This window comes from Nicotiana tomentosiformis, chromosome 11, assembly GCF_000390325.3.
Source record: "Nicotiana tomentosiformis chromosome 11, ASM39032v3, whole genome shotgun sequence".
In the NCBI taxonomy this organism is placed as follows: Eukaryota; Viridiplantae; Streptophyta; class Magnoliopsida; order Solanales; family Solanaceae; genus Nicotiana; species Nicotiana tomentosiformis.
This window is the reverse complement of record NC_090822.1, coordinates 78,625,223-78,648,967: the sequence shown is the minus strand read 5'-3', so window position 1 is coordinate 78,648,967 and position 23,745 is coordinate 78,625,223. Positions and strand designations below refer to the sequence as shown.

The window sequence follows — 23,745 nt, the reverse complement described above, 5'->3', positions numbered from 1 at the left end:
GTTTTGGTCCGAATCTCGGGTTTTGACCAAGTGGGTCCGGGGTTGATTTTTGTTGACTTTTTTCAAAAACATTAAATATTGAATCTTTTTCACTCGTGGGTAGTTTCTAAAGAATATTTTGAATTATTTGAACTATATATGGTTAGATTTGATTGGTTTGGAGCCTAATTCTAGAGGAAAAGCCGTGGTTGAGCATTGATTTTGTTGCGGAGTGAGGTAAGTATCGTGGTTAACCTTGGCTTGAGGGATTAGGACTTGTTGGCCTATTTTCTATGTGTATAATTTCTGGGATGACGTATATGTGAGGTGACGAGTACATATGCATTGTTATTGGGTTAAAGCATGCGGTGGGAATTGTTTCTTTGTTCTAATTTGGTTATTTGACTATGTTCTCCATGCTTAGGTTAGATTCTTACATTTTAATTATTCACCTCATATTTATTGTTTATATTGAATATGTTGGGAGTTTTGAAAGTTGAATTTATCATCATGGCATTATAATTGAAGTGAAATTTTGTTCCCGCCTTGTATTTGTTATTCGGATTTGTATTGTTGCTTGGTGAGGAAGAGTGAGAAACACGAAGGGTGTTGCCGTGCCTTATTTGCATTCATTATCATATATTGAGATATTGTGAGAGTAAAATCACGACTAGTGATGCCATGCCATTTTATTTACGATATCATATGGTGAGGACGAGAGTAAAAGCACGAAGGGTGATGCCGTGCCATATTTATTTCATTGCTTTATTTGATTATCTGGATTTGTGATTTATCCATTGTTTCTTATTTCAGAAGATGTTATGTGGTGACTTCGTACTTGCCATTTTTATGATATTTCCCCTTTAGCATGTCCCCTCCCAGCTAATATATCTGTACATGAGTTATAGGTGTCTTGTCATAGCCTTGTCACTACCTCGTCGAGGTTAGGTTTGACACTTACGGAATACATTGGGTCGGTAGTACTCATGCTAGACTTCTGCACTTCTTGTGCAGATACTGGTATTGGTCCCAACGATATTTTGAGGTGTGTCTGCTCGGATCATATTTGCTTCTGAGACTTGAGGTAGAGCTGATGGCGTTAGCAGAGCTTGAAGTCCCCTTCCATTTCCTATCTTTATTGTTTATCCAATTCAAACAGTTGTATTTATTTCAAACTTTACTTGTAGACCTCTAGTTTCTCATGTACTTGTAACTCCGGATTTATGGGAGTAGTTAACATCGCGTTACTTTTATCCTCATTGTGTTTATTTCTGGGTTTATTTCTCGTTAAAAGTTGAGAATGAATCTAGAGCACCAATTCTTTCTATGCAAATATTCAGAAAATGTGTGTAGCAGATTACTATAATGGCAGGGGATAAGTAGGAAGCCAATGGGATGAAATATGGAACAAGAATGGACTGAGAGATATGCTAGAGGTAAAAGTGGTGGTGCGGATATCTACAGATTGACCCTAGCTGCGTGTGGCTATGCTATTTGTCAAGAGAGGAACCTTAGAAAATTTCAGAGCTAGAATAGAGATGTTGAATGTATGACAAGATCAATTGTCCAAGATATACATGCGCGAGGTGCAAGCAAAGCGAAGATTGCAAGCAAACTGGGAACAATGAATTGGTATCCGTGAGTATTGTAATAGGAGATACAAGCTAAACAATAAATAGATACCAGTAGTTCATTTTTTGAGTAGTTTGCTACAACTTAAGTCTCATGATCATGCTGTAGGGTTTTTTTGTTTCGACTTGTATAAAAACATCTTTCCCTGGTAATAAAAATTTATTTACCAAAAAAAATTAGTTATATACTTTATTAATGTTGGCATGCCTAGCAAGTGGATGTTAGGAACTATCACGGTCCCGAGGCTGGGAATTGCGGGTCGTGATAAGTTGGTATCAGTACACTAGGTTGCTTAGGTCTCACGAGTCATGAAGAAGCTTAGTAGAGCCTGGAGGATCAGTGCGGAGACGTCTGTACTTATCTTCTAAAGGCTATGGAGCTTTAGGAAAATTTCACTTCTTTCTTTTCCTATTGTGAAATTTTATTCTATCATTGATAATTGAATCATTCCATTCTTGTTCTCTTGCAGATGGTGACAACACGCACAATATCTATAGCCGAGCAGGAGTCGGAGCCCCGTGTTACAGCCACTACCAGGGGTAGAGGCTGGGGTCGAGGTCAAGCCAGAGGTAAATCCAGAGGTAGAGCTTAGCCTAGATCTCGTGCGGCAACACCCACTGTGGAGCTTCAGATTGATCACGAGGAGGAGACCCCAGCTCAGACTGCACCAGTCGGACCCACTCAGGTCACGAAGGGATTTATAGCCACTCCCATGGTTTAAGACACTCTAGTCTTCTTGGTGGGCCTTATGGAGAGTGTGGCCCAGACCAGTGCATTTTCGGTGGAACCAGCTGTCTCTCAAGATGGAGGAGGAGCACAGACTCTCGCTACTCCCACTCCATAGCAGGTGGATCCTATATATCAAACTCACACCAATTCTTCCAGTTGGGATAGTTCAGCCTGTTGTTGCAACATAGACCCGAGAGAGGCCCTCGATGTCTTTTGAGGGATTGATGAGGTTTGATAAGTTCATAAAGATATTCCCTATTCACTTTAGTGATGCATCTTTTGAGGACCCATGGGATTATTTGGACCATTTCTACGAGGTATTGCGAAACATGGTATTGTTGAATCCAATGGAGTAGACTTTGTAATGTTTCAGATGACTGGTTCGGCCAAGAGATGGTGGAAGGATCATGTGCGGACCAAACCAGCGAGTTCACCACCACACACTTGGGATCAGTTTTCGCAGTTGTTTATGGAGAAGTTTATTCCTTTCACTTTGAGAGACGAGTACCTCAAAAAGTTTGAGCGCCTTCAGCAGGGTAGCATGACTGTTACCCAGTATGAGACCCGATTTGTGGACCTAGCTCGCCATTCAGTTATCTTATTCTCTATGGAGAGGGAGAGAGTGAGGAGATTCATTAATGGACTTACTTTCAGCATTAGGCTACGGATGGCTAAGCATATCGGAGATGATATTTCTTTCCAGAGGGCCGAAGAGATTGCTAGACGGATTGAGATGCTTTCTGGTCAGGATAGGTGGTGGCATTTGAGAAGAGGCCTCGTCATTTTTGTGGTTGCAGTGGTGCCTCGTCTAGAGGTAGGGGTTCACTTGGTAGAGGCTCTCCTCCCAGTCTGATTTAGTAAGCTCTTCAGGCATCCTACGGTGCTTCGAGTAGTCGTGGTCCTTATGGGTCTCATTTTGAGCAGCTAGGCTACAACGCATCTTCAACTCCTATTAGCGCACCTCCGATCCAAAGTTATCAGGGTGGTTATCCAGGTCGACAGGGCCAGTTCCAGAGTTAACAGTCAAAACAGCCGAGGGTTTGCTATACTTGTGGAGATCTGAGGCACGTTGCTAGATCTTGCCCTAGATCACAGGGAGACGCGCCACATCAGATTTCTCGTGCCATAGTTCCGACACTGGTTGCTTCACTGCCTTCTCAGCCAGCTAGAGTCAGGGGTCAGACTGCTAGAGGTGGAGGCTATCTAATTAGAGATCGCCCGAGAGGCAGAGGTCAGAGTGGTGGGGCTAAGCCCTATTTTTATGCATTTCTAGCTAGACCTGACGCATAGTAATCTGACACCGTCATCACAAGGTATTTTTCCAATTTACCATAGAGATGCTTTAGTTCTATTTTATCTGGGCTCTACTTATTTTTATGTGTCATCCTATTTTGCTTCATATCTGGTTAAGCCTCATGATTCTTTGAGTGCTCCTGTATATATGTCCACGCCTGTGGGAGATTCTATTGTTGTATATCGTGTATATCGCTCGTGTGTGGTTTCTATCGGGAGCCTTGGGACTAATATAGATTTTCCACTTCTCGATATGATGGGCTTTGATGTTATTTTGGGCATGCTATTTTGGACTGTCACGCCAAGACGGTGACCTTAGCCATGTCGGGGTTGCCTCGATTAGAACGGAGAGGGACTCCTAGGCATTATACTAGAAAGGTTATTTCTTATGTGAAGGCTCGGCATATGGCCGAGAAGGGATGTATAGCATATTTGGACTATATTCATGATCCTAGTGTGGAGGTTCCTTCCATGGATTCAGTACCAGTTGTGCGTGAGTATCTGACAAGGATGCCACTTAGCAGATATATCGATTTCTGTATTGACTTGGCTTTGGGCACTCAACCCATTTCTGTTCCATGATACCGTATGGCTCCAGCGGAGTTGAAGGAACTAAAGGAATAGTTGCAAAATTTGCTTGATAAGGGATTTATTAGACCTAGCGTCTCGCCTTGGGGTGCACCAGTGTTGTTCGTGAAGAAGAAGAAGGATGGTACGATGAGGATGTGTATTGATTATCGGCAGTTAAACAAAGTCACAATCAAGAACAAGTATCCTTTACTTAGGATTGATGACTTATTGATCAGCTTCAGGGTGCCAACGTATTGTCGAAGATTGATTTGAGATCTGGCTACCATCACTTGAAAATATACATGTTTAACAGGGCCGTGTTGACCCGTTTCTGGCCCGGCCCAGACCGGTTATAACCCGGACCGACCCGATCCGGTAGTTAGGGGGCCGGGTGGGCTGAGTTAGGGGGGTTGATCCGTTTAAAAAACAATCCGGTTAACCGGACCGGTCAAACCCGGTCAACAAAAAATACTGTTGAACCGGTTAACCGGCCGGCCCGGTTCAACGGCTACAAATCTGTTTTTTTTTAAAGTGATATGACCGTTAGCAATACTCAGCTTCAATTTGGCCGTTGCCCAACGGGTTGATTGAAAAATAGCCCTTTTTGGGCAATAGTTTTAAAAAAATAACACTTTTAGTAATTACTAATTTAGCCATTTGAAAAACTATAAATACACCCTCCCCCCCCTTCTTCATTTCTCACTCATCTCTCATTTCTCAAACTCATATTCTCAATTATCATTCTCTCATTCTTCACCTAAAGTGCAATCAACCATTTGGCTCTCTTTATTTTGGAATTTAATTTATCGTATTATTTATTATTTTAAATTTGAACAATTGAACTTCAAACTTTGAACAATTGACATTTCTTCGTGGTAACATTGGAGTTGCGAAATCATCAAGTATTCAATTTATTGCCGAATTCGGTGCACTCCCTCTAACTATTTCTCTTATTTACTATTTTATTTGCATATTTAATTTTTGCTAGTAGTTAAATTTTCATAATATGTTTAATGCTGCAAAAAGAGTTTGTAATATGGTTGCTAGTCGGGGTAATTGGGGAAATAGAAAAAGAGGTACTACTTCAACATCTGGTAGTAATTTAAATGACTCTACACATGTTTCTGAAATATTATCTGATAATAATATAGATTATGAACAATTACAGGAAGAGTTCGATATAGAAGATAATGAATTAAAAATTGAAGATGAGACACCACTTACACCTAGTAGTGTTGGAGTTGGTAGCAGGGGTGGTGGTCGTGGTGCTAGTAGTAGACCACTTGTGGCCCCGACTACTAATCGGAGAAAAAGAAGTAATGTTTGGAAATATTTTGACGAATTAGAGAATACTGATAGAGTTAGATGCAGACTTTGTAAAGATGATTTTAAACATAAGACTGGAGGACAATTAGGGGGGACTGGGACACTTAGTAGACATATGAGAATTACTCATCCTATAGAATGGGGCTCTGATTTAGATGAAAATCAAGGAACTCTAAACCCTAGTACTGGAGGACTTATGAAATATGATAAAATGAAGGATCATGAGGAGTTAGAAAAAATGATTGTTTTGGGTTGTATACCTTTTTATTTTGCTTCTTCATAATATCTTATTATGTATATTCAAAGGATTTATAATCCTTTATTTAAAGGTATCCATAGAAGTACTTGTATATCTCATATCTTTAGACTTCATGGACAATATCAAACATACATACGTTATTTGTTTGACCACCTTCCTTGTAGAGTTTCTCTAACTTCTGATATTGGCCATGCTGTTAATGGAAATGATTATTTGACAATTACATGTCATTGGATGGATAATAATTATTGTATGCAAAAATGTATTATCGCTTTTATAAATATGATGAAGATCAAAGTCATACTGCTATGTTTATAAGTACTACTATTTGCGAAGTTATTGAATTTTATAATCTTAAGAAAAAAGTATTGTGTATGTCTTTTGATAATGCTTCTAACAATAATGCCGCAATTTCAATATTAAGACTTCATTTGCAACCACCACTTGACGAAATTTTTCATGTTAGGTGTGCATGTCATGTTTATAATTTAATTGTTAAAAGTGGCCTTGATTTATTTTGAATTGAGATTACTCATGTTAGAAGAGCAGTTGGTATTATTCAAGGAAATAATAGACAATCTAGAATTAGGGAATTTAAGAATAAGTGTACCGAGCATAACCTTAACCCCAGATTCATGCCAGACGAAATTGTTACTAGATGGAATTATACAAATATAGATTGCCAATAACTGAAGTTGCTAATGCACATTGTACTGATCCAAACTGTATGTTAACAACTACTACTTGGTAAGCCATTAATGATGTTGTCAAAATTTTACATAAATTTTATACAGCTACTGTTGAGTTTTTTGGAGCATATTACCCTACTGTTACTATTGATTTAGTATATATAGCTGAAATTTCTTTTCTACTCTCTGAATTTAAGAAGAAAGAAAAATATAAGGATGTTGTTGAAAAAATACAAGAAATTTAAAAAATATTTCTTTCCAATTCCTCCGATTTACTTAATTGGTGTTGTTTTAAATCCTTCTATTAAGATGTCTGATTGTCACCAATTAATCAATGCTTTATATACTTATATGGAGATTGGACCAACCGATAGGTTCGTATGATAATTTTAGACTTATGTTCGAATTAGGAGATGGTTAAGGTTAAGGACTCAAGCGCGATTCGGCACTATTAAATAAAAATTGGAAGGTTAAGGTTCACAAGTTTGACTTGAGAGATGACTTGTGTTGAAGAGTTTTTCTATCATGTTTTGAGCTTATGAAGAAGTCCATATAGGTTATTTGGACTTGTTGGGATGGTTGAAAGATAACTACAAGCGTGTGGGTCTGATTGGACCTATCTTGTAAAAATTGGAACTTGAAGAACTGAAGAAATTTTATATTTTTGTTTGGATCTTCATTCTTAGTATTAATATTTTCATATGTATTTTGAGCATTTAGACCGGTTTGTATAGGGTATACTGACTAGTTAATATAGTTGAACGTGGTATAAAAGGATCGAATAAGTTTTGACATATTTGAAAAATAATTATGAGCATTTCGGTAGGACTAGCTGGTGTGCGCGTCCAGCCTACCGATCCTCGGTGGATGTGGCGCCCAGACCAACAAGTCCAGGTAAAGGAAAAGGTTGAGAACCAAACCCACCTAGGTACGGTAGTTGTGGTGCATGGGGCTGAAAGTTGGCATTTAATGGGTTTAATTTTGTGATTCTTTCTCATATTTTACTACTTTGGAGATTTGGGAGCTTGATTTTGGAATATTTGGACCTAAATCTTCATTTACAAGCCTGGGTTAAGTGATTCGAACCAAAATTTATTATTTATATATGAATCTATCACTATATCTAACATTAAAATATTGGTTTGAACAAGAGAAAGTGGGATTTTTGTCAAAAAGTTAAGAAAAAATAGTTTGGGATTTTGAACATCAATTTAAACTGGAATTTGAAAACTTATCATATATTTGAACTGGTGGAGTTATAGTTAATGTGATTCAACATAGGTCTCGGGTTTCGACCATGTGGTTTGAGGTTAACTTTTTAATAAATTTTGATATTTGATTAAATATTGAAACTTTATCATTTGGAGTTGAGCTCTATAGCTTTATTTGACCTTGTGGAGTATTGTTTGGCTAGTTTTTGGGTATTTGGAGGACAAAGATAGAGAGAAAAATATATTTGAATGTTGAGGGTTATTTTGGACAAGGTAAGTACCCTAACTAACCTCGATTTGAAGGATTTTTTCCTAAGATGGATTTGCATGATAAATACTACGTATTTAGGGACGACGAGTATGCGATGTGACAAGCATATATGCATGCACCAAAATTATATCATGTATGGGGTATATTTTAGTCTTTTTTATGCCTTGTTTGATTTATGTCTTTCTTGTAACATGTCTTAATTATTTGTATGAATACTTGAGCAACTTTACTCATTGTATAAATCATGTCAAGCTTTTGATATCTTATTTTGACATGATGGGTTATTTTGTATGTTGGATTACATGTTGTAGTTGTAGTCATACTTGTACACACGCATATATCCCTGCATGTTGATTTCTCTGTCCATATGTATCATACAAAATTATTATTTTTTCATATGTATACATCCCTGCATATAGTACTGTCACAACCCAATTCTCACTATAGGTCGTGATGGCGCCCAACGTTGCCGCTAGGCAAGCCAACAGTGAACTATCAACTTAATTATTTATTTTATTACTTTTGAAACCATGAGTTTTATTAAATAACTAGTATGGACAAAGCGTGATGCGCATGGGCCCAATAACAATATGCCTAGCGATAGAGCTAGAATATCATTACAGATTAAATTCAATAGTTTTGGTTCAAAATTCTTATCTTCTTAAATAATTTATTGGATTTGTATTAATTATTATTTTAGAACTCCAATAACATAAAAAGACTAAAATTCAGAACCCACAAGCTTTAAATCCTAACTTTATCTCTGAGTATGCTAAACATTTGAGCTTTTTCATAAATGAACTCTTGTATTATAGTCCATCACCAAAGAATGCTAAAGTTAATCTTGAACCACTTGAAGTCATTTAAAGGAAATATAGTTCATAATTTTGTTGGTCCCAACTGTACGTGAAAATGATCTTGTTCCAATAATTAGCATGAGTAAATTTTTGCTTAACTTATATATATTTATTTGAAACAGTTGTGCATAGGTTCTCCGGTAATTCTATCTTCCATTTAGAAATGTACCATTTATGATTTTAATACATAAAATTAGCATTAATATAAGAAAAATTTAACTATGTAATCTCTTATATCTTTATTTTGCGACTTATAAATTTTAGTTCTAAGCAAATCAATGGATATGTGCATTCCTTTATTGAATTTTACAATTCATCTTCAAACGATTGGAGGCTAAGGAAAATGAGTAACGGGACAAGCATCTTAAGTTTTTCCATATTCAAAATAGGAAGAGAACTCCATAGTAGCTACTGTGGATTTCCTTTGTCGTTTGGATATTTTTATAATACAAAGAACATAGCAGGAAGTTATTAGCTTACTACTTAAACTGAAAAAATATAAATGAAGATCAGTCACTCACATGGCCAGAGAGATTAATATAGTTACTGCAAATGGCCACATGTTTCAAGGAAGTCTTAAAAAGTCAAGGTGAAAATTTGAATTAAACTTTTTTTAAGTCTATCTAGTATAAAATCAAACACATATAAATTATACATTGATATTTCAATAAAACTAAGCATCTATTAAAAAAATATATCCACTAAATTATCTTGTATTATTTAATTCTTGTATTATAATCCTCGTAATATAATTTCGATATAATTTGTGTGTGAACAAAACGACCCCTAAAATTAAACTTTTTTATAATCCTATAAGCAGCAATGGAATAAATCTACATAGTGAGGTATTTATCTAGAGTTTAGTTTTTCCATCTTTTGAATGTTAATCTAATGAGGTTGCTGATGATGGTGTATATAAGGTCACTTTTTCCAAAATTTTCTTTCGCTAATTGAGAATCAGAAACACTGTACGAAAAAAACAAAGTTAAAAAAAAGGGAAAGCTCATCCAATTAATGACGTCCTACTTGGCATTTAGATGGTAGATAGCTTTTGACGCTAAGCAAAAGCCTTGACATGTAAGGTAAAAAGCTGGTGTAACTCAATCCAGAGCAGAAGGGTAAAATAGTCCAAACACAAAACTATTTCTGAAGCGGCTACCGTAAGATTCTCTATTGACCAATTATATTGTCCATTGTATGTCAAATGACTTAAGTACCCTTAGATGAAACACACATGTTGACCTTAAGGTGCCTGTATTTCCTCTTATTAAGAAGTAGTAAAGAAAATTTATGCGGAAAAAACCATTACGATACATAACATTAATATAACATGAAAAAGGAAATGGTGTTAATATTAAGCAAAACCATAACATCTACTAGAAACTCTCAAACCAGATATCACAAGTGCATGGGCATCTGGTAAGAAGTACAATACTAATAAAATATTTGTCTGGAATGTAAAGTAGAGAGGACAACATACATGAACATGATGAAGACTCCATGTGCTGCGGATCGTAAAATGAAATGGAGCTCACCTTAAAGTCTCCTCTACGGCTGTAACGCCCCCCGACCGGTCGTTTTGAGCATTTGCACTTCGCTCGGTCGTTTACGGGCGTGAGTAGCTCTGTATGATGTATTTTGACTTGTGTGAATCGTCGGTTTGGTTTCAGGTTATTCGGGACTGATTTGGAAGAATGATTCTCAGCTAGGGAGCTTTAAATTTGAAAGAGTTGACAAAGTTTGACTTTTTAACATTTTACCTCGGATTGAAATTTTGATGGTTCAGTTAGCTCTGTTGGGATGATTTTGGACTTAGGAGGGCGTCCAAATTGTCATTTGGAGGTCCGTGGTTGAATTTGGTTCGAAATGGCGAAAGTTAAAATTTTGGAAAGTTTGACCGGGAGTGGTCTTTTTGATATCGGGGATGGATTCCGATTCCGAAAGTTGAAACAGGTCCGTAATGTCAAATGTCACTTGTGTGCAAAATTTGAGGTCAATCAGACGTGATTTGATAGGTTTTGGCATCGGTTGTGGAAGCGTGAAGTTTCAAAGTTCATTGATTTCGAATTGAGATGTGATTCGTTGTTTCGATGTTGTTATGTGTGTTTTGAGGCCTCGAGTAGGTCCGTGTTATGTTAGGGGACTTGTTAGTATATTCGGAGGGGGTCCCGAGAGGCTCGGGTGAGTTTCGGATGAGGTTCAGATCATTTCGTTGTATTTTTGATTTTTGCTAAAATTTCTGGTTCTGGTGTTTCCGCGTCTGCGGAAGATTGGGCGCAGATGTGAGTCCGCTGATGCGAACAATTGGCCGCAGAAGTGTAGGAGGCTTGGTTAGAGGTCATCGCTGTTGCGGAAAAGGAGTCGCATTTGCAAGTGCGCAGAAGCGAAAATTTTTCCGCAGGTGCGGGGTTTGCTGGGGAAGGCTATTTTCGCAGAAGCGAAGTTTTTACCGCAGCAGCGGTGGTCGCAGATGCGACGAATTGTCCGCAAATACGGAATCGCTAGGGCAGAAGCTATATTATCGAGGGCTTTGGTTCTTTCTTCATTTTGGGAGCTATGGAGCTCGGATTGAGGCGATTCTTGCGGAAATTTTCACCATAGGAATTGGGGTAAATGTTCTTTACTCGGTTTTGGGTATATTTCATGAATCTACCTTCGTTTTTGGTAATGGATTGTGAAATATGTAGAGGAAATTGGGAGTTTTGGCCTAAAGTTTTATAATATGAGTTTTTGAGTTTTGAACATCGAATTGGGGTCGGATTTGAGTGAAACTAGTATGGTTGGACTCGTAATTGAATGAGTTGTTGAATTTTATCAATTTTGTCGGGCTCCAAGGTGTGGGCCCGGGTTGGGCTTTTGTCCGATTTTGGGCTTTTGATTTAAGATTTGATCTTTTCGATCGGGATTGGTTCCTTTAGCATTGTTTGATGTTGTCACGCCCCAAACTTAGGGGGCGAGACCGGCAACCGGTGCCTCACCTATCATTGCATACCAACTTGTGACTAAGGGATTCTGAATATATAATGTCATACTTTGGCCATAGGCCACATTGCAAGACAATTGCGAATGCTGACTAAATATCAATATAATGCTGAGCCGACAAGGCCGTCATAACTACTACAACTGGCAAACCAACAAAATATACATAAAAGGCCTACAAGACCAAAAAACTGCCTTAACTGACAGGATATGTCTACAAGCCTCTACTGATAGATATAATGTGATCGGAACAGGGCCCCGACCTACTCATATCATATATACATATATACAGAAGATGTACATAAAGCTCTAGATGCGGCAACTCCGAAGGGCATAGAGCTTACCGATCAAGGTAAACTCGGGCAACACCTAATGAGGAGGTCTACCCGTATGTCTGTTTGAACCTGCACGCATGAAATACAGCGCCCCCAGAAAAGGGACGTCAGTACAAAATAATGTACCGAGTATGTAAGGCAATATACTGAAAGCTGAAACTGAATTGATAATATAATAACTGAAAGTAACTGGGAGTCAAAGATAATCTGAAGATATGCTCACCTGCTGATACTGACTCAACTTTCTCAATATAGTAAGTAAAATAGTTGTCCGGCCTTATAAGGATCGGTATAAATAACTGCTATGCCGTAGTAGGCTCGCTTATAGGCGCTCGACCATACTAGGCTTTGTATCTCGGCCATGTTGGGCTCGCTCATAGGCGCTCGGTCACAGTAGGCTCGGCATATAACTTACCATCTGATCAGAGGTTGCCCAATAGGGGCCTGCCCATCGATTATAACTCGATGTTAATGAAAATACTGTAATACTGTATGTATAGGCTCTCTGCTCTCTTGACTGGAAGTAGACAATACTCAATTAAATATGAAGTCCCGATAAGGAGAATACTGTAATTTATGAGATTAGGATAATGTATATAAATTCGGGAGTATAAACTTCTCTTTATGCCTCGTTATCAAACACATGTAATTACGAGATCATGCCAAAATGAAGGAAGGGCTTAGCCTTAACATATATGAGTCGATTCTCTTGACAATACATCTAACACACGTTGATTGCGACAACACGTAACGGCGGATCGAAGTAGGAGAAAAATCGTATGAAATTTTTTGCCCAAAATCCGTTACTTTCCTTAATTCTAATTCACGTTCCTTTGTGAATTAGAAGTCTTATAGTGAATAAAGAGATTCTTGAACTTTTGAGATTCACCCGTGAGCTTTAGCAAGCTTATGAATTTTTCCTTTTAACTTATGCATAATAATCCCTTACTTTGAGGTTTGTGTGCCACAAATTCTCTTAAATATGCCACATAGCACCTAATTGAAGAGTCATTCTTTGGGGAGTTTTATTGCCTTCCACGTTGGTTTCAAGACTTTATCCAAAAGACAATCCAAAATGTCTTAAATAAATTACCAATTTCCTAATTAACTTGGAAATTCCTCACTAATCCAACTATTAACCAATTACCCATATAATAAAAAATCATCTCAAATTACTTAAAATACTTCTTACTTTTAATACACCTTACTATCATGGCCATGTGGTACCTTGTATGGTACTAGTCCATAAATGCCGGGTATTTTAGCTCGGGCCGTATTTTATCTCAAAATGTCAAACTTTGACGAAATTCATTTTCTTCGATTTGCTTACCCTCTTACTTTCATGATTTTACTCATCACTTTGTTTGAAATAACATAATGCTTATAATCTCAAAATAATCCCATTCTCGAACTTTCGTCGATTAACTTACGACGAAACTTTAACGTACGAAAATGCGGGATGTAATATCTCATTTTCGAGTTTTTATCAATTTACTTATGGCGTACTTTTATGTACGAAAACATGGTGTGTAACATCATTCCCCCCTTTGGAACATTCGTCCTCGAATGTTGACTGATGCACTTATCATTCTCATAACCCATAGCTCTTGCGAATACTTTAGTACTCCTCTTGACATCTAGGCAACTGTTCTGTGAATGAATCCCAAACGCCAGGGCATTACCCCCTTTAGGCCTTTTTCTCACACCATGGTATGTGGTCGGAATTCTTCCAATCTCGTAACTCTTGCTACCTTCTGTCATGCAGCGTGTATGACTTTTTCCTTGTATGTGTGCCTATGCGACTCTTTTCTCCTTTTTCCTCCAGTTTTTAGTCAATCTCAAGGCCTCACTTTGTAAGCATATACCGAGCTTGATAAGATGTACCTCTAGGCATCTATAAGTACACTGAAGTTCTTTGTTCGGTACGTTGTTGAACTTACGAATATTGCTATATCTTTTTCATAGACCTGATTATCCATTCATATGACTTTACTGCATCTAGGTAGGTCATACTATACCATACCCCATACCTCTTACTTCGATTTATTGTTACCGAGGTCTTCTACCAAACTCCAGGTTACTTTCGTTGCTTATCCAATATGTATAAATCTTAAGAATGACGGCTTAATCTCATCTCATACTTTGTGACTTTTCTCCATCCATTGTTGATTAGCCTCAATATTGATCTACAATCTACCACTGATAACTTGAAACCTCTTACGTAATCACTATGGCTCACGTAGCATCGTGGAACATTTGTAGTGATTTTTCTGATCCATCTAGAGGCGATATGATACTATACTTCCATAATCGTATTTCATAGCTTCCCAATGTGATTCTCTTTATGCAGGTATTTTAATCCTGTACAATTTATCAAATCATTACTCAATCGAAGGCCCAATCGTCATCCTTCATCTATCACAATTACACCCTCATTGTACTATCAGGACTGCATTCCATCTCTTCTAAATGCCATTAGTCTTAGACTCTTTTGAGTTAATTCAGGCTATACTGAGCTTTGTATACTTAGAGAAATCATAAGCTCTTCTTGTTTTCATGTGCTTAATCTCGTGGACTTATCCATTCTCGTCACCTTCTCACTCGCCCTTTCTTATCCTTACTCATGTTTTCCCAAAACCTTGTTGCTTTACTATACTTTAGATTGCGACCTACACATATCTATTTATATTATTCGCCACCTTCCTTTTACTTGCTTGCACAATAGATTTCCTTATGTTATTCTGGAACATCAAGCGAGATAGCGCAGCATCTCTAACACTTCTTACTAGACCTCTCGATACTTAGAACCCATAGGTTGGAAGACATGCTACTGACGATGCTGTTGTCATTCCTGGATACTGAATCCCCGTGCTTGAAGCCTTCTATCCGAAGTATGAACTATTCACAACCTTCTGTGTTTGAGTATTTCGTATGTTGTTTTCCTTTGCCTTAAAATCTCGCATCATATCTTCTATCTCCTCATGACCTCCCTTCCACATAGGTATAATTCACATTCATAACTTGAAGCTCTATTATAATACCTGCACCTCTGGTGCACACACAATCCGGTGGGAGCTTCATACTAACTTCTTATGAGGATGGTACTCTTCTAACTAGCTTTCTTGTAGAGCTATTATAGAATATGGCTGTTGTACTATCTTTCTTGTACCTTTGATATTAAGGGTGATTCTTCTATGTTCTCAATCACGATTCCTGAAATGTTTTGGGTCCAATAATCAGACTCCCGATTTACTTAGTTGATTAAACTCTTTAGTTTCCTCTTCCTTCTGATTAGCCTTTATGTAGGCTTAAGCTATCTTCCGATCTGCGGCTCATGGTATTAGTTATTACTTTAGCCTTTCATGGACGCTATGGAATATCCATGATACAATCCTTTAACAATTCAATCCTTTATCTATAACCTGGACTCAATTATTTCTTTTAACTTATACCAAAATCTTCTACGGTTGTATGATTGTCAACATATATGCTGCATAATACCCCGAAATCTTAGGTACGTTCATAATGTAATTATATCTGGATCATTGATCGAATAATTCTTTTCATTTCTTCTCAACTTTCTTTAAATGCAAGCAATTGCTTTTCCTGGTCGTTCTGCCACTTGTTACATGAATAATTGGTGTGAAGACGACTCCGGAAGGGAGTTCCGTCGGTTTCGTTAGCTCCGTTGGGTGATTTTGGATTTAGGAACGTGTTCGAACTGTGAATTTGAGGTATGTAGCTAATTTAGGCTTGAAATGGCGAAAGTCGAATTTTTGGGATGTTTGACCGTTGGGTGACTTTTTGATATTGGGGCCGGATTCCGATTCTGGAAGTTAGACTAGGCCCGTAATGTTAAATATGACTTGTGTGCAAAATTTGAGGTCAATTGGACGTGGTTTGGTAGATTTTGGCGTCGTTTGTGGAATTCAGAAGTTTAGAAGTTCTTTAAGCTTGAATCCGGGTGTAATTTTGTGTTTTGATGTTGTTTTGAGTGATTCGAAGGTTTGACTAAGTTTGCATGGGGTTATATTACTTGTTGGTATTTTTGGTTGAGGTCCCTGGCGCCTCGGGTTTGTTTCGGATGCTTAACGGGTTGAGTTTTAGACTTATGAGAATCCTGAAGCCTTCTGATATCTGGTAGTTTTGCACTTGCGGTGAAGAGGCCGCAGGTGCCTACTCGCACATGCGGAGGAAGGAGCACATAAGCAAAATTTGAGGAGATGGCCAGGGGTCACAGGTGCGAGGGTGTTTCCGCATCTGCGAGCCCGTAGATGCGCTTGAAGCTCCGCTGATGCAGAAAGTGAATTAGAGGGGAGGATCGCAGAAGTGAACTTTGGTCCGTAGGTGCACACACGCAAGTGCGACCACACGTACGTTGATACAGACCCAACCCTTTTAATCATTCCTGCACCTGAGATGGAATTTCCGCAGGTGCGGTGTCGCAGATGCGACAGAAGGACCGCATGTGCGGAAGAACTGGGCAGAAAAATGGATTTTGAGGGTTTGATTTCGATTTCGATTTTGGGACTTTGAGAGCTCGGTGTGAGGCGATTCTTTGAGGGTTCTTCAAGAAGATTGTTGGGGTAAGTGATTCTAACTCAAATTGGACTATATTTTATGAATCTATTGTTATTTTCATCATCTAATTAGGGATTTGAGTTGTAAATTTGGGGAGAAATGGTAGAAACTTCATAGGCTAAAATTTCGAGTTTTGGAAGGTGATTTGAGGTTGGATTCGAGAAACTCTTGTATGGTTGGATGAGTGTTCATATTTTGTGACCTTTGTCGGATTTCGAGACGTGGGCCTGGGGGCCGGTTTGAGCCTATTTCGGATTTTGGCTTATAATTTCGTATTTTTCTTGTGGAATTGATTCTTTTAGCTTATATTAATTATATCGTACTTCTTGTGGCTAGATTCGGAGTGTTTGGAGATTGATTCGAGGGGCAAGGGAATTATAGAGTAGGAGTTTGCGCGGTTTGAGATAAGTAACAGTCTTAAATATGGTTTTGAGGATATGAAACCCCGAGGATTGGTATGATGATAGTGTTTGGAGGTGATGCATATGCTAGATGAAGGGCGTGTGAGCGTGCACCGTGAGGGATTGTGACTTGGTCTGTCCCGTGAAACTGTAAAGTCGAATAGCCATTGTTATTACTTGTTTCTCCTTGTCTTTGAGCAATTGACTGCCTTTTATGTTAGAAACTATGCTTAGGCAATATGATATCACTGTTGGGACCCGCATCGGCCGTATACTTTGAATTGACTGTTAATTGTTGTCTTGTACTCCGTCACAGTCTTACTTGTGTGTTATATATCTCTTCCCTCTCATTTCTTGTTGATACTTGTTGTATTCTCTGTTTGGGCTGATTATTATGATATTCTGTGAGCTCGAGGGACTGGAGAGGTTAGTGACTGAGGTAAGGCCTGAGTGACGAACTGTGAACTATGTGAGGGTATGTCGATCGGTATGCACGCCACAACGAGCCTTATGGTAATTTATGGACTGTGGATCGGGTTGCACACCGTAACGAGCCTTATGGCTATTTATATGATTGGGGTCAGGCTGCACGCCGCAGCGATATAGCGCTTGGGCTGAAAGGATCCCCTCCAGAGTCTGCACACCCCCAGTGAGCGCATGTACCTATTGAGAGTGTGTATTGAGGGATGAGAGCTGAGAGTATGAGCTGTTGAGATGAGTTGAGTGACTGCTGCCTTGAGAAGCTGTACTTTCTTTAATTATTGTTGCACTTATGTTGTTATATGTTATTGTTGTGAAATTACTGGAAGATTCATATCTGTTTTACTTGAGCTCGGACTGACTTGACTTATACCACCTGATTTGAAAGCATGTTCACTCTTTACTGAAAGCTTTTGAAATAATCTGAAATTTTATAGCTCGTCACTACTTCTCAGTTCCTTATTTAATTCTGTTACTTGCTGAGTTGGTTGTACTCATGCTACACCCTGCACTTCATGTGCAGATCCAGGTGTGTATGGTTCTGACGGTCGCTGAGTTTGTGCGCGAGCTGATTATCAGAGATTTACGAGGTAGCTGCCGGTGTCCGCAGTCCTTGTTTCTCCTTTCCTATTATCTTTCTCTCTTGTATTGGCATTTGGCACAGACTGTAGTCGACTCTGTTTTCATATTGGTTGTTAGGTGCTCATGAATTAGTGACACCTCGATGTCGGGTTATCATTCCGTACTTGTGTTTTGGGTTTTTGCCCCGTTATTTTGGAACCTTCAGTTAATTTAATTGTTTTAGCTCATTTCTGTTATATATTGGAGGCATATTGAGAATGTCAGCTTGCCTAGTTTCACGATAGGCACCATCACGACGGGTTAGGTTTTGGGTCGTGACATCTACCCTCTACTAATTAAACATCCCTACGACCTTCGGAACATAAGGTCTACGAGGCCTTACTATTTATTCCGATATTGTTTTGATTTTTATATCTAATGGTTGTTGTACACACCTATAACAAAACATTAATATTTGAATCTTATTTGACTGTTATACACAATAATTATCCAAAAAGTAAAAAGTTTCATTTTTTAAATGATATAAAAGATAAAAAGAAATTATTTAAATTTAATGACTCATTTCTAACTACCAAGTATGTATTGAGGTAATATTCTTTGTTAAAAAGGGTGTATTTTGTTAAATATTCAATTATTTGGCCATAATAGTAGATCTATTTTTCATTAACTTAGAGATTCTATCTCAATATGTGATTTCATGACAGCAAAGCATTACTAGATCTTTTTGATTATCAAAATAAATGTCTAGCAACTGAAGTAAAAAATAGCAAAATCAATTAATATATGAGTAGGTCTATTATGGAAGGATAATTTTATAAAGAGTATAACGTTATAATGATGGTCACTGCTATTATAGGTAAAATATTGTTATACAGAGATGAAGTATAACATAAAAGATTAATTCGAAAGAAAAACTTGATTACTATAGTGAGATATTGTTATGATGAATAATTATTATAAAGGAGTCTGATTGTAGTTCTAAATACAAATTCGTGTGCAAATTAAATAGTAACAATATCAATATATTTGCGTAAAATATGTGTACACCACTGATGCTATCAAGTTCTTGCCTTCGTATATTTTGATTACTTGTATGCTTAATTAGGTTGAGAATTTTGTGAAAAATACCTGCCTAGAAATCTTGCAAACTTTGGTTCATCGGAAATAATTATGATGCATGAACTAGCCATGATACATTCGAAGAATTCAAGATGTCCAAAACTATAGAAGAAAAAGATGATTAGCTTGAAAGGAACCCTCAAGCTAAAGAAGATCAGAGAAATCACAATTAGAAATTCGGCAAAAACCGACCGTGGTCTACCGACCAATTAAAATTAATATTAAAAAACCCGACCGCAATCGGTCGGTTAATTCGTCCAGTCATTTTAAAAAACCGACCGAATTCGGTTGGTAATTTTATTTTTTAATAAAACCTAAAGAGTATAAATGAAATAAAAGACAGTCTTAAAACAAAATGCACTAATGGTCTAGTGGTAGAATAATATCCTGCCACAGTACAGACCCCGGTTCGATTCTCAAATGATGCATTTTTTAATTACATAATTAAAATACCGACCGACTTTGGTCGGTTTTTCGGCGAATTTTGTTTTTTGAATTTAATTGACCGACCAAAGTTGGTCGGTAATTTTCGACCAACTTTGGTCGATATACCCTTTCGACCTTCAAAATACCGACCACACATTAATGGTCGCATTTTGGACGGTTATTGGCGATTATACCGACCACACATTAATGGTCGTATCATTCTACTATTTTAAAGTGATGCACATGCTAGGTGACGGGCGTGTGGGCGTGCACTGTTGGGGTTTTGTGACTTGGTCCTCCCCGTAGCAACTATAAAGTGCATACTTTGTTGAAACCGTATGATACTTATATGTTTTAGAAAGAATTTCTGTAAATTGGGTTGAATACCATGTTTGGGCCTTGCGCTAGTGCTGTTTGGACCCTTAGGGGTTATTTCTTACTATCCTCTCATTGTTTTCGATTGAAAATCTATATTCAGTCATGGTTATACTTGTTTACTGCATAAGTCAGTTTTATGACTCTATTTTGATGCATATAAATGTTTTGGGCTGAATGCCCTGTTTTACTGAAATGCCTGAGTGGCTTGAGAGGTTTATGACTGAGTGAGGCCGAGGGCCTGATTTGTGAGGATGAGTGTGGATCGGGGCTGCCCGCCTGCAACATACTTTATTATTATAGCACGTGAGTTGTCCGTGCAGATTATAGCGCTTGGGCTGAAGGAGCCCCTCCAGAGTCTGTACACACTCCCAGTGAGCGCAGGTACCTACTGAGTGCGAGTGCGAGTACCGAGTGCAGAGTGACTGGGAGGCATGAGCGATTGTGAGGTATGCGAGAGTGGCACAAGTGACTGTGAGGTTTGTCCGAGGGGCTATATATGAGTGATGTTTTGCCCGAGGGGCTGTTTATGATTTCATCATTTTTGCTCACCTCTGCATTGATCCTTTATTTGAAAAACTTTTGGAAAAATGTCTTTAAATGATTTTTACTCGAACTAGGTTTAAACTAGATAATTTGATTCAAATCCTAATTTTTAAAAGCATGTGGTATTTTACTTAGATTTCCTGATATGAACGTTATATGCTTTATTGCTCGTCACTACTGCTAAGTCTTTATTTATTGTTGTTACTTACTAAGTTGGCGTACTCACGTTACTCCCTGCACCTTGTGTGCAGATTTAGGTGTAGCAGGACATAGTATCTGGTATTGAGTGTTCTGGTTGCAGATTGTCTTGGAGATAGCAAGGTAGTTGTTTGGCGATCACAGCCCCTGCTCTTCTCCCTCTTATCTTCCTCTAGTTGTATTTATCTATTTTCCGGGCTGAGTTAGCCTTGATATTGTTCAACAGATTGTAGTATATGCTCATGACTAGTGACACCCCGATGTCGGGCTTTTCTTTTCCACACTTCTGTTTTTCTTTGATTTGAACTCTTTAAATGGAGATTTTTATGTTAAATAACCTTGAAATTATCTTTGAAATGAAAATATCGGTTTGTTTTGGAAATGAGTCGGCTTGCCTAGTTCCACGATAGGCACCATCACGATAGAGGTTAGTTTGGGTCGTGACAGTAGCTTTGGACCCAAACAACTCCATAGCCGAGAATATGGCCACTCTGATGATGCAAATGAGTATCCTCACTAAGAAGATTTATGAATCAGGCTAGAAGCAGGTAACACATAGTTGACACGACTAATGGGGGCTTATGTACACCATGCATTAACCAACCATATGTGTGTTCGTGGAGTGGTGAACATGAAAGTGACAATCAAAGCTACCAAGAGAATATGAACTATGTGGGAAATTATGTAGGCCAGAGGTAAGGTGGTCAGAATTGGAGGTAGCAGAATCAACAGTATAGACCAGCATAACAACAGTACAATAACAACAACAATCCTGGAGTTATACGACCACATGGTCAAGTCGTGCCTTACCAAAGGCTACCGGGATACAATAAGAAAAATCAACAGTTGGCTTATCAACAACCTCAACAATAACAATTAGTGAGACAAGATGATGGGTTGTCTGAAATTAAAGGAATGCTACAACAACTGATTGGGTACAATGGAAAAATGCAAGAGAAGTGGACTCACATGACTTAACGATAAAAGGCATTGAGATTCAATTGGGCCCGATATATATGGCTCTGCACAATCGTTCCCAAAGGACTTTACCTGCAGACACTTATGCCAATCTGAAAGAGCAGGGCCCGAAGATCGGTGAGTCTGAGAAATGATAGTGATATTTACCTAGAGTAAGAAATTGCTTGCGAAAATCGACCAATTGAGATACTCGTGCCAGTACCGATTGAGGTAGATGAGTTAACTGAGCTAACAAAAGTAAGAATCCAGCTAGCATAGGAGGAATAAACAAGGAAAAAAAGGTTGAAAAGGAGGCCAAGGGAGTGCAAGAGAATGCAGTAGAAAAAGTGCCTGAGTAGGATCTAACTCAAGTCAAGAGACCGCCAACACCCTACCCGCAGTTGGCCAAATATCATAAGGATGAGAAGTATAAGAAATTCATGGAAATGCTGAAGTAGATTCAAGTGAACATTCCACTGATTGGTTCCTTGAGGGAGATTCCTGGTTATGCAAAAATGATGAAGGACTTGATGTCTCGCAAGTTCAACTTTCAAGACTTGGCAACTGTTACACTAACTCAGACATGTAGTGCTATCATGACGAGACCCATAGCTGAGAAGATATCCAACCCAGGGAGTTTCACAATCCCATGCACAATAGGTAGCTATGCTTTTGCTAAAGCATTATGTGATTTGGGGGCAAGCATAAACTTGATGCCCTTAGCTATATAAAAAAGGTTAGGCATTGGAAGAGAGAGACCCACATCCATGTTACTACGGCTAGCTGACCGAACGGTTAAGAGGCCATCATGTATAATTGATGATGTACTTGTGCAGGTTAGAAAGTTTGTGTTTCCGGCAGATTTTGTCATTCTGGACTGCCTGGTTGACGAGGAGATTCCCATAATTTTGGGAAGGCCATTCTTGGACACTGGGAGAGCTTTAATTGATTGTGAAACTGAGGAGCTAAAGATAAGACTGAATGATGAAGAGATAACATTAAATGTGCAGAAGTCTATGCGGTGACCAAGTGAGTTTGATAAAAGTTGTGAATGTGATTTTGGAGGAGTAAGATGAGGCACTAAATGCATAAGACCCCCTAGCAGCCTGTTCAATGAACCTAGAAGAGGTAGATGGTGAGAACCTGACGGAGTGGGTGTTGGACCTTGAAGGACAAGGGTACTGGAAAAGAGATCTCGAATTCGAGCCTTTACACTTGGAAGAGAGAAAGACCCCTCCAGCTAAGCCATCAATCAAAGAGACGCCACAGTTGGAGCTGAAACCCTTGCCATCCCACCTTGGGTATGCTTTCTTGGGACCTAGTTTGACATTGCTTGTTATTATCTCATCCGTGTTGTTAGATGTGCAGGTAGAACAACCTTTGCAGGTTCTAAAGGAGTGAAAGACTGCAGTTGGGTGGACCATTGCAGACATAAAGAGTATCAGTCCAATGTTTTGTATGCATAAGATTCTACTGGAAGATGGGCACAAACCTTCCAAAGAACATCAAATAAGATTGAATCCCAACTTGAAATAAGTGGTGAAGAAAGAAGTGATCAAGTGGTTAGATGCGGGAATCATCTTCCCCATCTCTGACAGCAACCGGGTCAGCCCAGTTTAGTGTGTGCCAAAGAAGGGTGGAATGACTGTAGTGCAAAATAATAACAACGAGTTGATCTCAACAAGAACAGTCACAGGATGGAAAATCTATATGGATTATAGAAGATTGAACAAGGTCACCCGAAAAGACTATTTTCCACTGCCATTCATTGATAAGATGCTAAATAGATTGGCGGGGAGATCCCACTTTTGCTTCCTAGATGGATACTCAGGGTATAACAAGATCTCTATTTCCCCGAAGGATAGAGAGAAAACATCGTTCACCTGTCCGTATGACATCTATGCCTTTCAGAGAATGCCTTTTGGCCTATGCAATGCACCCGCCATATTC

At 38.5% G+C, this 23,745-nt stretch overlaps 1 protein-coding gene across 1 annotated transcript; it reads left to right on the top strand.

Moving 5' to 3' along the window:
• The first annotated feature begins 2,629 nt into the window (after positions 1 to 2,629).
• On the top strand, positions 2,630 to 3,193 carry LOC138901723 (uncharacterized). Its single transcript, XM_070189506.1, has one exon. The coding sequence runs from the start codon at positions 2,630 to 2,632 to the stop codon at positions 3,191 to 3,193; it is 564 nt and encodes a 187-aa protein (XP_070045607.1).
• Positions 3,194 to 23,745: the final 20,552 nt, after the last annotated feature.

Bases quoted from the DNA above. Each gene is read 5' to 3' on its own strand.
- LOC138901723 (XM_070189506.1), top strand. From the start codon at position 2,630: ATGGGATTATTTGGACCATTTCTACGAGGTATTGCGAAACATGGTATT.